Source organism: Amphibalanus amphitrite, unplaced genomic scaffold (genome assembly GCF_019059575.1).
Source record: "Amphibalanus amphitrite isolate SeventyFive unplaced genomic scaffold, NRLGWU_Aamphi_draft 000012F_arrow, whole genome shotgun sequence".
NCBI lineage: Eukaryota > Metazoa > Arthropoda > Thecostraca > Balanomorpha > Balanidae > Amphibalanus > Amphibalanus amphitrite.
The window spans coordinates 1,662,714-1,675,561 of NW_024881508.1; the positions used below are offsets into that span (position 1 = coordinate 1,662,714).

Consider the following 12,848-nt stretch of genomic DNA (forward strand, 5'->3'; position numbering starts at 1 on the left):
ATGCTCGGCTCGTCCAAAAATGAGACTTGCATGGTGAAAGCAAGTGACACTTGCGCTACTGAAGCAGTTTTTCTTCATCCAGGGTTGAACTGGAATTTGGTACAACGGAGAATACGTAAAAATATGTTCAAATTACCCCACACTACCCTATCTAACAATTTTTCGCTAATAACTTCTGATTGGAGCATGCTAGAGCGATGAAAACGCCTTAGATGTGTTCAGCTCGACGATACGGATCGACTGATATGCAACATGACCTTTTCCGGTCAGATCATGGCCTTGGCCTGAGGTCAAATTTTAAGTTGACCGAAGGTCAAATTAAAGTATATTCGAAGCGTCTCGACGAGAGGAACATGATGCTAGCAAAAGTAATGTCGTGGCTTCTTTGAGTCAAAAGTTATTGCCGAATAAACACTTTTCGTATAAACGGCTATTTTTGGAGTTTTTGCCCTCTGGATGCTAAACCGTTGACCTGAGGTCAAATCTGAGGGCATGTTGGCGAAAGAGCGTTAAAAGAGCTATCGAATGCGTTTTGCCGTGGCGCTGTAGCTCTATCGGTTCCCGAGTTAGCCGTTGGCAGTTTCCAAAATGTTGGAATAGCCAACATTTTACCTTTAGTGACCACTGGTGACCTGACCTTTGACCTGACCCAAAAATGACTGGAGTGTTTTTGTCCTCATTTTGGACGCTCTTTCGATTGCCGCTTACCGCGTGTCGCTACGTGACCCAGGAGCCGAGTTAGAGGAGGAGGGGGGGGGGGTTGTTCAGACACCCCCGGCCCGGTGTGGAAGTCTCGGAGCACCGGCCCGGCGCGGATAAAAATCCATATGATATTGAAGTTCATAATGGAGATGCTTTTATCTTGCCTGAAACGATCCCTTGTGCGTTCCAAGGCTTTGCGTTGCAAATATGCATGAACAATACCATGCATAATTAAATAGCAGGTTTTGGGGAATTCACCGTCTTCTGCTTCCTTCCCTGAAAACGTTCGTTCAAAACAACGAATTGACCTTTTTTCGACAAAATATAATTTGAAGCGCAGTAACGTCAATCAAACAGGTGCAGTGCATGGCGTTGAGCCATGCATGCAGCGTTAACTCCGACCTCAGGTAAGATTTTAGCGACTCCGACTCCGGGCTGAACTGTCGACTCCGACCGACTCCAGCTCCGACTCCGACTCCGCAGCCCTGGACTTTCAATTGATCAGTGATTGCAGTTTAAATCGACTCCCTTTGGTGCTCACAAAAGTGCGAAATACGACGCTTCTCACCTGAGATTTGAACGTTCATTTCAAAGCATATGGAAGTTTTTATTTCAAACTTACATTGAACGTTTTCATGAAATTGATGTGTTTCATACAACGATATAAGCGAGCGATGCTTGTTCCAGAACATTATTTTTTGTACCTAATGCTGCTGTTCCTCAGCGACAATGAATTCTTAGCCTTGAACTGTTGCCAGAAGAGTCTATCTTTGCTTGCGCTGTGTTTCGAGGAATGGTGGAGTGATTGTTGAATCTCCAATCGATTCATGGTGCACACTTTACAAGTCCGATAGGCGGGCTGCCGCTAGGGGCTTTTACCAAAGGCGTCCCATTATCAGAACATGTGACGCATTCCCTTTCTCGATCAGGGTATGCCCATGCAGACCCTATGCAGCCCGAGTGCTCCGTAGGTAGATATCCGTTTGTGCCATGGCGCTTCTGTTAAACACTGAATGTATTATCAGAGGCGTGTATGTATCCTACTGCATAATGCATTCAGGATGTTGGTAAAAGGTATACGTACGTACCATTCTTTTAAAAACATGCTAAAACAACTTTAAATCATTGAGTCATCGATTTTTTCTCAATGTTAGCCTCCAAAATCAGAACTGACACCACCAACCCTTTATCTATTATTCTCTCTTCCTCTATATTGGTCGGGACGATAGGAAGCCGATGACCAAGCCTCCATAAGACATGATAAAAAATGCTGAAATACTTTACGGGATGTATTATTGTGTTCAATCCCGCAATAGATCGTTGATCTAAAGATCAAAATTCACTGCAGAGTTATTTGTGCCTTGATTCATGTTAGACTGAACAATGCCTATGCTAAATACGGCAATGACAAAGGGCGACCATGACATGCATTCTCTGGTATGTCCGTCGCAGAAGTATCACCGTGTTGCAGTATGTAAATTCGCCGTGAGCCGGTATCTAATGTCACGTGGGTGGTGGACGGCCGGCTGTCCACGGTCTCGGCCCCGGCCCCCTCGGGGGTTCAGTGGGGGCGGCGCGGGGCCCTGGGACCCGGCTGACCCCAGGGACACTATGGGACAGCGAAAGGGCGCGAAAGGAGTATCGCGCTATCGCAAACCGCTAGCAATGGTAGCATTCGCGGGGGAGGGTGCATAGAAAGACGAGAACGATGCATTGTATAAGGTGACCTGCGATTGTGTTGGTGAATGCTTTTGTGTACTGTGAGAGCATGTTGACAGTTATCTCTAGCATTTATGAACAGCCTGTATACGGTCCTATCAAGGTGAAACGAACATTCATATGTTTCCCTCTATACTAATGTGAGTGACTCCGGGTAGTCTCATTAATGGCAGACGGGGGTAGGAGCTCAGCGTGCAGTGAGGTCGGTCGAGTTGATTCAATTGTTTCCCTTCCAGTTCCAAATCATGTTGTATGTCACACTCAGTCCGTCCTGTTCAAAAACAGTAATTTTACCACCGCTGCATCATGTGACGACCCCCCTCCCCCCTGTCTGTCGTCAGTAAGGACAAACGAGAGTACCTGTACAGCCGGGAGCAGCTGGCGGAGGCGCAGACCCACGACGACCTCTGGAACGCTGCCCAGGTGAGACGGTGTGAACAGTCCTCAGTGCTTACTGGACGTGAGGCTGCCACTGGGAATGGACTCTGGGCTCGTGAGAGATGCTCCCTGGGATTTGATGTCTCGGACTTGAGCCATCGGGTATTGAAGGCTGCTGAGAAGAACCAAGTTACTTAAGGAGACATTTGTTATTACGGTTATCTTTTTACTATATTAAGTTGGGCGTCATGGAAGACTCGATAACAATGCAAACAATATTCACGTTAATTATTCGAAGTGGTGGGAGTTGGAGCGGTTTGAGCTGGCGCAGTGGCTCAGCCGGCGCCTCCGTGCCGGCGACCTTGGTCTGCCAGCCCTCGCCCCCGCCCCGCCCCGCCCCCGCCGCCCCTGCCCCCGCCGCTCCGCCCATCGTCCGCCGGGGGCGGGAGGATGCTCCGCTCGGACACGAAGCGGAGGGAAGGAGCGGCGGCCCCTGTACTGGAGCGGAGGGAGGGAAGGGAAGAATTGCGACCCCTCGACCGGCGCGGAGGAAGGGAAAAGGAGAAACGCTACCTTGCAAAAACCGGCGCGGAGGGAGGGAAGGGAAGTTAACCCGCGCATGACTGGGGGGGGGGACTCTACAGAGCCCCCCTCATGTTTATCAGCAATATCTTCGAAACCGTTTGACGGATCAACACGAAACTTGCGGTACCCTCAGAGGCATCAATTTGACACCTTGTGTTAAAATTTCAACTTCCTAGCTACCATAGTTTAGCCGGAAATGACGTCAGAGTGACGTCATGTCGGCCAATTTTCATGCAAAATACTGAAATACGGCAAACGCTCTCAAGAGCTCTGTTTTAAAGCTAGATCCATTTTCTTTGCATGAGTGGACTACAAATACACGTAGCTATCGAACTGCTATCTCCAATTTTCGAAATTTTGAAAATTTTGAAAAATATTCATTTACAATTACAAAAATATATTTTTAGATTTTTTTTCAAAATGTTTTTGACTTTTCGCAAAAACCGGAATATTTGTGATAGAACACACACTGATGAACTACATTTGCAAGTTTTAGCCCAATATCTTCAAAAATAGCCAAGTTATTCGCATTATTGTCAAAATTTTACAATTTTATGTTTTTTTTTCAAATCCATTTTTCAGTACCTTTTTGACGTCGTACAGCAATATAAATGGCACCATCGTGTTCCTGAGCTCAAACTGCATCTGATAGGCACCTTTTTTGTTGAAAAATTTCATTTTCAAAATTTGACCTTTTATAACCTGAAAGTGACCTGACCTCCGGTAAATTCAGCTGACAATGACCTCAAATGACACAGACGACACTATTTTCGAAATCTACGAGTAAAATGGACCATAAAACATGCGTCACGTGACCGATACATGATATACAATTTTTGTGACCTAGGATGATCTGGCCTTGACCTTAAAAATTCGAAGTAAAAGTTCGATACCCTCAGGGTATCTAAGGCATCCGTCAAGGAGTGTGTAAACCAAAAATGAGCCTGATCGGACCAGCGGTCCGGCGGTCAGAGCCTAAATTGTGAACTAACAAAAATGTCGATAATTTTTACTTTGACCTGACCTGTGACGTCATCGGTGACCTCGAGATCAATGAAAATAGGTTTCGCTCTCGACAGTTTTTCTAGGGCTATCAGACGCCGTTTGAAGTTTGACGATCGGCCCAGTAGTTTCGGAGATAGGAGGGGGGCTCTGGAGAGCCCCCCCCCCCCCCAGTCACTCGCGTTATGGAAAATACCCCAGTCATGCGCGGGTTAAGGAGCGTATCCCCTGCTAGTGTGGGCGCGCAGGGAGCAAGAAGGGAAGGAGGGAAGGGAGCAAGGGGGAAGGACCGCAGCCCTTGTACTGGCACAGAGGGAGGGAATGACTGCGGCCCCTGTACCGGCGCGGGGGAGCGAAGGAGGGAGGGAGCGGCCCCTGTACCGGTGCGGGGGAGTGAAGAAGAGGCCCCTGTCGGCACCGGCTCACCTCGCCGCTGCAGCCTGATCAGCACACGGAGCGGCCGGCGCCGGCGGCGGCCGTGACACGGCCAGTCGCCGGTTATGTGACGCCGCCGCTGTATGTAGTGTGTGTTCAGCACACTCCCCCGCTGACCCGGCCTGAGGACGGCCGGACGACCATGACGGATGAACGAGTGGCGCTGGAGCGGCGCCGCTGAGAGGGCCGCGGGCAGGCAGAGGTGGCCAGCGGCGAGCTTCCGTGTCCGGTCTGCCACATGACTGTCACATACCATATGACAGGACACCACCTACGGGTGTCACGTGGCGTCTCATGTCACGTGGTGTCTCGTAGCTACACGGCGTGTCCCGGTATGAGATGACATTTTCTGGAGTTCGAATGTCAACGAGGCGAGAAGTTTGCCTAAAAGTTTATCTGATGAAGCGTCCTTTGCCAAAGCTGTACAATGCCCTAGAAGTTTCTCAGACATTTTTCAACTTTTTATTGGCGTTTTTAGCAGAAGCTCTGATTTCATGCTCCTTTGTCGCATGATTCACTGGGCTTTATACCGTCCTTCGTCACAAATCATTCAGCTTTATCTTGCCGGCCATGCGCACGTGTTTTTGTCTGTTTTTCTTTGAATAGATCAGAGATTGCCTTGTTTATACGTGCTGTTTACTTGGACATGAGGGCGGTGAACACTCGGCCCTTGTCGTGTTAGATCTTGATGTAAACACCCTGGCCGCCAGGTCATATGCACAGAAGGTGTTGTCGCGATGTTTACAGGTGGCCTGTTGTGACCGCTGCCTCGTCCCAGCGATCTGGCAGATTCACTCGCTGTGTCAGTGTCAGGATGCATAATAGTCCGACGGCCATGGCCCCTATTCGTAAACATCGCGGCGCCTCAATTTGAGACGATGGGGCCTGCATGATACAGCGTGACGGCAACCCAGCTACCTGTGGCATCGGACCTGGATACATCTGATGCATCTGCAAGTTGAGTCACCCTAATATGCGCCTTGAAGATGATCAAGGCTTTTTGCTGCACGTCATTCGCCGTTTTCTTTGTATCTACCGGATGTGTACGTCTCCTGCGGTGTTGTCCGTAGCTGTTCTCTTCGCCTCGTTCTTTGTATCGGCCCGGGCTCTAATCAGGGAAGTGGTCCTGCGCAGTTTGCTCATCGATTCGTCTAATGGCTTTAATTGGTTTGCCCCAAGGTCAGGGGCGGACGGCCACCCGCGTTCCGACCGCCCACACTATTGTCAGGTGGCTGTGAATGTGGTTTGGAAGGTGGGATGGCTGCGAGCTGCGTCGGTGTGGGGTGGGGATCACGTTCAGAACAAATCAGAGGTCACGGTATCGCCCAGGGCCTTCTCGACTCCTGTCGCCGACGCTTCGGTACCGCCCACCGCCTTCGCAGTTACCGCCGCCCGCTGTTTCCCGCCGCCTCCTCCGTTTCCGCCGCGGCACCTCCGCCGTTTCCGCCTCAGCTTCCGCTGATGGCACTGTCACGCGTCCCGCCGTCACGCCCATCAGAGGCCGTCTGTTCACGCTAGGTCGACTTTTCACGGCTCACACTTCCCGATCGTGGCCTCACGAGGAAATGGTGCACGACGGAGCGACGGTCGTCAAGTTAGATGTAAGTGAATCCTAATCTATAATCTAAGATTCGGAATCAGGTGAGCCCCTACGATTTGGACCAAACTTGGTCAGTGGATAGTACGTAACGTCCTGATTACGATGCACCCAAAATCTAAGCTCGGCCCGCCATATTTACGAAGTTACGGATGTTTGAATTTCAAGGTCATTCGGGAGAGCCCCTGCGATTTCCGTCAAAATTTGTGTACGGACACTCTAGATGCCCCTCATTACGAATATCACAAAATTTAAGCTCGGCCCGCCATATTTACGAAGTTACGGAGGTTTGAATTTCAAGGTCATTTGGGTGAGCCCCTGCGATTTCCGTCAAAATTGGTATACGGACATATTACATCCTCCTCATTACAAATATCATAAAAGTTAAGCTCGGCCCACCATATTTTTCAAGTTACGGAGTCACAAAGTTACGGAATTTCAAGGTCATTCGGAGAGCCCCTCCGATTTTCGTCAAAATTTGTATGCGGACACATTACATGCTCCTCATTACGAATATCGTAAAAGCTAAGCTCGGCCCGCACTATTTCAAAAGTTACTGACGTTTGAAACTCACTGAAATTCAAACATCTCTAACTTTTGAAATAGTGCGGGCCGAGCTTAGCTTTTACGATATTCGTAATGAGGAGCGTGTAATGTGTCCGCATACAAATTTTGACGAAAATCGGAGGGGCTCTCCGAATGACCTTGAAATTCCGTAACTTTGTGACTCCGTAACTTGAAAAATATGGCGGGCCGAGCTTAACTTTTATGATATTTGTAATGAGGAGGATGTAATATGTCCGTATACCAATTTTGAAGGAAATCACAGGGGCTCACCCAAATGACCTTGAAATTCAAACCTCCGTAACTTCGTAAATATGGCGGGCCGAGCTTAAATTTTGTGATATTTGTAATAAGGAGCATCTAGAGTAGAGTTGCAAAGTTTCCCTACCGCACTACCGGCATGCCGGTAATTTTTCACTACCGCAGGTTTTTCGTGGTATCTGGCATGTCTTGCCGGTAGCATGCCGGTATTTTTGGTTTTGCACACACAAAAAAATTATTAGCATACGATTCAAACTTTGGACACTAAGAGGTTATCAAATTGTAACAACAGCAATCTTTGCCACTGCAAAATACATTTTGTGGTAGAAAACACATTGCTAAGGGTAGGGGTACATATGGACCTCAGCATTTCACAGGTTTGGTTATAATTATAATTGTCAAGAACCTACTGTGGTCTATAAAAGGAAGAACACACATTCATGTTGCAAAAGCACGATCAATTAGTAAGTCTAATGGTAGGTAATAGGTATAATACAATAAAATAAATAAATGTTCATGACAACATTTCATAGGGGAAAAGGCAGAATCAAAACACCACAAAACACATTGTTTGGAAACTGGCCTTGAGTCATGAGATGTGGTCTGAGATACGCCACAAAGAAGTTGACACTGAAAATCCATCTGAAAAGGCAGGTATTAGGTAGCCCTGAGCCTGACTTTGGTCCCAAAAATGAAATGAAAATTAATGAAACTGGCAGTTTGCCTTATCTCTACAAGAAAACACAATATGCAGACAAAATTAATACAAAGTTGAAGTGGTGCAAAATAATAAGAGCTTAGAGAACCAAGGATTGACTTTTAAGATCCTCTCTCCCCTAATAAAATGATGTGAGATGATGACGTAATAATTATTCATATGCCCTTTTGGTTGAATTACTGAGGGGAAATGAATTTTCTTGTAGTTAATTGCACTCAAAATATTAATTTCATTAGAAAAAAATATCGGATCATTTACATCAATAAAGTCATTCACAAGGCAGTGTGTTGCAGTCCAAAAACTTTTTTTGCAGCAGTTTTATCAGCTGGTTAAAAGCCTCTGTTATGGCGCATCTGTGTTTGGAGAGTATCGTGAGATTCGATGGGGGGCATCATACCGTTTTTATACATATTATTTGGTGACTGTTCTCAGGACAAGTGAGTTATTAACATATATTTTTACATGATTCGTATATTATTCACGAAGCAGCAAGCCATGGCGAATAGGAAAAAAACAGATGTTGATCTCGCTTCCTCAGTTAGGAACATGGCCGAATTGGAATCGGTAGGTAGTTTTTATGTTGTGGTCATCTATATTTTGAACATTTGGTTGATGCCTGAAACATTTTAGGAGAGTGTGGAATAATAGAACACCTGTGACCTGTGAAATATAAATGTGATTACTGCTAACTGTCCAGTCTTCAGAAACACATTTCAGTAATTCAAGTTCTTTTTGTCCTTGCTTTTTGATGATAGTTTAATGCTTTTTGTAGGCAATACCTCTTTGATTACAGGTTATATTTCAACAGTTATAGATGGAGTTGGGTTTCAAAATTGTGGGTATTTGTAGGGCCAACTGAGTAAAAATCAGCCTGCTCGTAGTTGTGGTTGGACAATGGGTGGCTACTGGGTGGGATGGGTACCTACTGAAATTGTCAAAATGTGGCATCTCTTGTAGGGGTAAGCTGGAATCAACAATGCAGGTTTTTTAGTATGCCGGTAATTTGGTGGTGTTTTTGCTTGGGGCGTGGTAGCATGCCGGTATCCCAGAAAATTTTTGTGGGGCGGGGCGGTGCCGGTAGCAGCCTTTGGGGGAAACTTTGCAACTCTAATCTAGAGTGTCCGTACACAAATTTTGACGGAAATCGTAGGGGCTCTCCCGAATGACCTTGAAATTCAAACATCCGTAACTTCGTAAATATGGCGGGCCGAGCTTAGATTTTGGGTGCATCGTAATCAGGACGTTACGTACTATCCACTGACCAAGTTTGGTCCAAATCGTAGGGGCTCACCTGATTCCGAATCTTAGATTATAGATTAGGATTCACTTACATCTAACTTGACGACCGTGACGGAGCGCCAGGGATGGTTTACGTGTGGGCTGTTCGTGGGTGAAGTCCGCGGATAATGGCCGTTTGAAGTGTAGGCCGAGACAGCCGGGATGGAGTCGTTAGGTGCTGAGCTCATGACCGGCATTGGGCCTGTGCTTGTCGGTTGTCTTCAATCTCATCATAAGAAGGTCTGGAGATAAGGAGAGATCCGTGTTTTGGTTCATTTTTCTCGCTTGCTATGGCTTTCGGAATTTCGGCATGACATGTTCCTAACGCCGGCTTCTTCGTAACAGGTGCGACCCCAGATTTCTTATTCAGACCATGTTCGCGGCCTGTACAATTGTGATTTGTAAGCGCCTGTACTATGCGCCAGTGCAGAACCTCTGCCTGTGATTCAGCACCTTCATCCAGAACCGAACGCAGTATCAGTGCAATAACCAGCACCCAGTCAGTACCGTATCACCGTCCTTAGACTGCCACGCTATGCGAGACCCGCCCGGTGTTGAATCGGTGTCTGGACAGTCGCCGGGACCAGTCACGTGACCGTCCTAGGCATGCTGATTGTGACCTTGACATGTGGGCATAGCCGACATTGCGACACTGCGAGCTGATGTCAACAGGCTCTGCCGAATTCGCGGCTCTCGGACGGCTAAGCCGGGTAATGGTCAAACTGGCGTGTCCTTGTCTTCAATGTCTAGCCTGCTCCCAGCGCCCGCCCATCTGCATACCTAATGAACAATGACGACGTTAAACGTAGAAAACAGGGATTGGCGGTAATTTTATTCCGTATAATGTTGTGTTTGTTAATTCATCGATTTTGGTGCATAGGACAAAGACTGAAAACGTCTTTGTTGCGTTTTCGCTTGACAGAGTAAAATAGGTATTGTTCATCTTCAAGGTGTGTTTATAAACTAAATTTTCGATCAGAGGAGCATACGCTCATAGAATTTGATGAAATAAATTATGCAATAAACGATTTGAGTGCCTTGGAATAGTATATAGTGTTAATAAACTAATTTTTTGGATCAGATAAACTTCCATCGTTTTTATCTTTATTTTTAGCACGTCAGAGAGGGCAATTCGTCCTCGTTCGTCCTTGCACCTGACTCAATGTCGTCATCAATGTCGTCACCAATCCTGTTACGTGCATCGTCGTCATGTTGCTGTCGAGAGAGGCCCGTCATAATCCGCTTATCCTCCGTCACACACAATGAATGACCGGTGATGGGGGCCAGCCTAATGCGGTGACTAACAATGCCATACAAGATGTTTTCAATCTTGCGTAGTGTCTTGTAATGACAATTGACAAATCGCTCGGATATTTTAGTTTGATAAATTTATTCACCGGTTTTCAATGAGTGTTGCATGCTGAACGATTTTTCAGCTTTGCGCTTGTCCACGGCCTAACCTGTCCCTCTCCGGGTCAGCCTTATGGAGCCCAGCTGGCCGCCTGGCGCCACGAGGGGTCCGCCCTCCCCTTTGGAGCTGGGCTGGCCGCCCGGCACCACGCAGGGTCAGCCGCGTCGGTCACCGTCCAAGGGCAAGGTCATCGGACCGCCGGCCGTCGCCACCCGCCGCCTAAAGACGCCCGCCTCCTCTGTATACTGGCTGTTACCGAGCCTCCCCAAACAGTTTCCACGAACTGAGCCGACCAAAAACGATCAGCACCGCCGCCCGGGTGACAGATGACTGCCGGTGGACCGGGACCACGCCGGGTTCCGCGGAGCTGAGTAGAGCTGGGCTCGCCCCCGCCCCGATCCGACCGGCGGGTGGCAGCGGCGCGGCGGCCCTGAGCTGCCCGCCGCTGACGGGCTGAGGGCTTTCACAGTAACTGGCGGTCGTGCCGGCAGGAACGGGAGATGGACGCCATGAAGATAGGGTGGGATGAAAGGATGAGCATGTGCAGTCATCTTTACTTGGGCAGGAGAGAGGACGAGAGAGAGAGAGAGAGAGAGAGAGAGAGAGAGAGAGAGAGAGAGAGAGAGAGACGCCGGTTCCGCGACCGTCGGGTTTCTCTGAAGGTGACCCCGGCGAAGGTCAATGATCACCCATCCCCGCACCATTTCCTTACCGGACTCGTGCGGGTCATCAATTTTAAACCAATGAGTTTTTTTTTATTTTGTGTTCATCGATCAGTTTAACAATAATGAATCAAGTAGCGAATGAATAACGAATGGTAGCTACATACGAGTATATGCTATGTAGTTATTAGTGACATTAATTGGAGTCTGGAATGTGTAGAATTTCGTCAGACCTGCCCTGTGCTGCACGGCAGCCTGGTCGGTGACTGGATGTGTTTACTCGCCGGTCCGTCTCTGTGACATGAGTAAACCACTGCCCTCCTCGGCGGTCGGCAGTAATAACAAACATCATCCCCAGCCGGCTCCCATCCCCAGTGTCGGACCAGCGCAAATAGACAGTCGGCAAGCCGCCCTGCCGAGCCGCCGGCCTCGTTAGGGACTCGTGGTGTATATTTTGACACGGTGCTCTCTGCGCCGGCCCCTCCATATCGCCCCCGCACCCGACCTCTGACCAATGTGTTTACCAATTAGCAGCTGCTGACCGGCGCATGACCCGTCCCGTGACCTGCCCCGTGACCCGCCCCGTGACCCGTCCGCCGCTGCTCCCCCAGCTGCAGCTGGTGAAGGAGGGCAAGATGCACGGCTTCCTGCGCATGTACTGGGCCAAGAAGGTGCTGGAGTGGACGAGGTCGCCGGAGGAGGCGCTGGCCACCGCCATCTACCTGAACGACCGCTTCTCGCTGGACGGCAGGGACCCCAACGGATACGTCGGTGAGTGGACTGCGGCGATGTGCGGCGTTTTCGACACCAGCGGGCGCGGCCGTGGTCAGAGGAACGTCCGGTGGCGGCGGCAAGGACAGCGAGACGGGCAGTCAGGGTCTTGTAGTGCGTGATGGGGTCGGGTTGGGTGATGAATGTAGCGACAGATCGGATATAATGACTGATATGCCGTAGATGGGTGGAACATGGTGGCTGACAGGGGGTAGCTACAGAAGTAAGGTGTGCAGGCTCGGCCAGGGGTGTCAGAGAGCGGCGGCGGCCCCGGCCGGGCGGGCACCCACCTCTCACGTGACGCGGCGCGCCGGGGTAGGGCCGACGAGCCTGCTAACCTTGACTGGAGTGAGGCCTCCGAGCGGCGTCTGCCGCCGCCGGCTGCAGGGCCGACCCGACCCGGAACTGACGCCGGGCCGGGGAGGACGGACACGGCGCCCGTCTGGCGTGGATGGTCGGACGCGAACGGAGGGGACACGGAACGGGAGAGGATGGGATGTGGGGGTCTAGAAGAGAGTCGATAGGTGATGGGACAAAGCATCACGAGATGGGCTGGACGGCACGGCACAGCACGTGGGTCACCCGGTGCCGTCGGCAGAGAGGCTATCCATAATGGTACCCCCCCCCCCCCTCCGAAACGCTGGACGCACTCAGAGAGACTTTTCAATTCTTTATGCCGGACTTTTCAGACGCTCCTTTTTTCTGAATGGTAATGTTTTTGTTTGTTTGATTTTAGCCTCACGAGCAACTTTTTTTGGAAAGTAA

The 12,848-nt window shown here is 49.3% G+C and overlaps 1 protein-coding gene across 1 annotated transcript in view; it reads left to right on the forward strand.

Moving 5' to 3' along the window:
* The window catches only part of LOC122383283 (deoxyribodipyrimidine photo-lyase-like), a 46,544-nt gene that overhangs the window by 32,010 nt on the left and 1,686 nt on the right, over positions 1-12,848 (forward strand). Inside the window, exons 8-9 of the mRNA XM_043369564.1 lie at positions 2,763-2,844; positions 11,924-12,083. Coding sequence (XP_043225499.1) covers positions 2,763-2,844; positions 11,924-12,083 — 242 coding nt within the window. The remainder of the gene's footprint in view (positions 1-2,762; positions 2,845-11,923; positions 12,084-12,848) is intronic.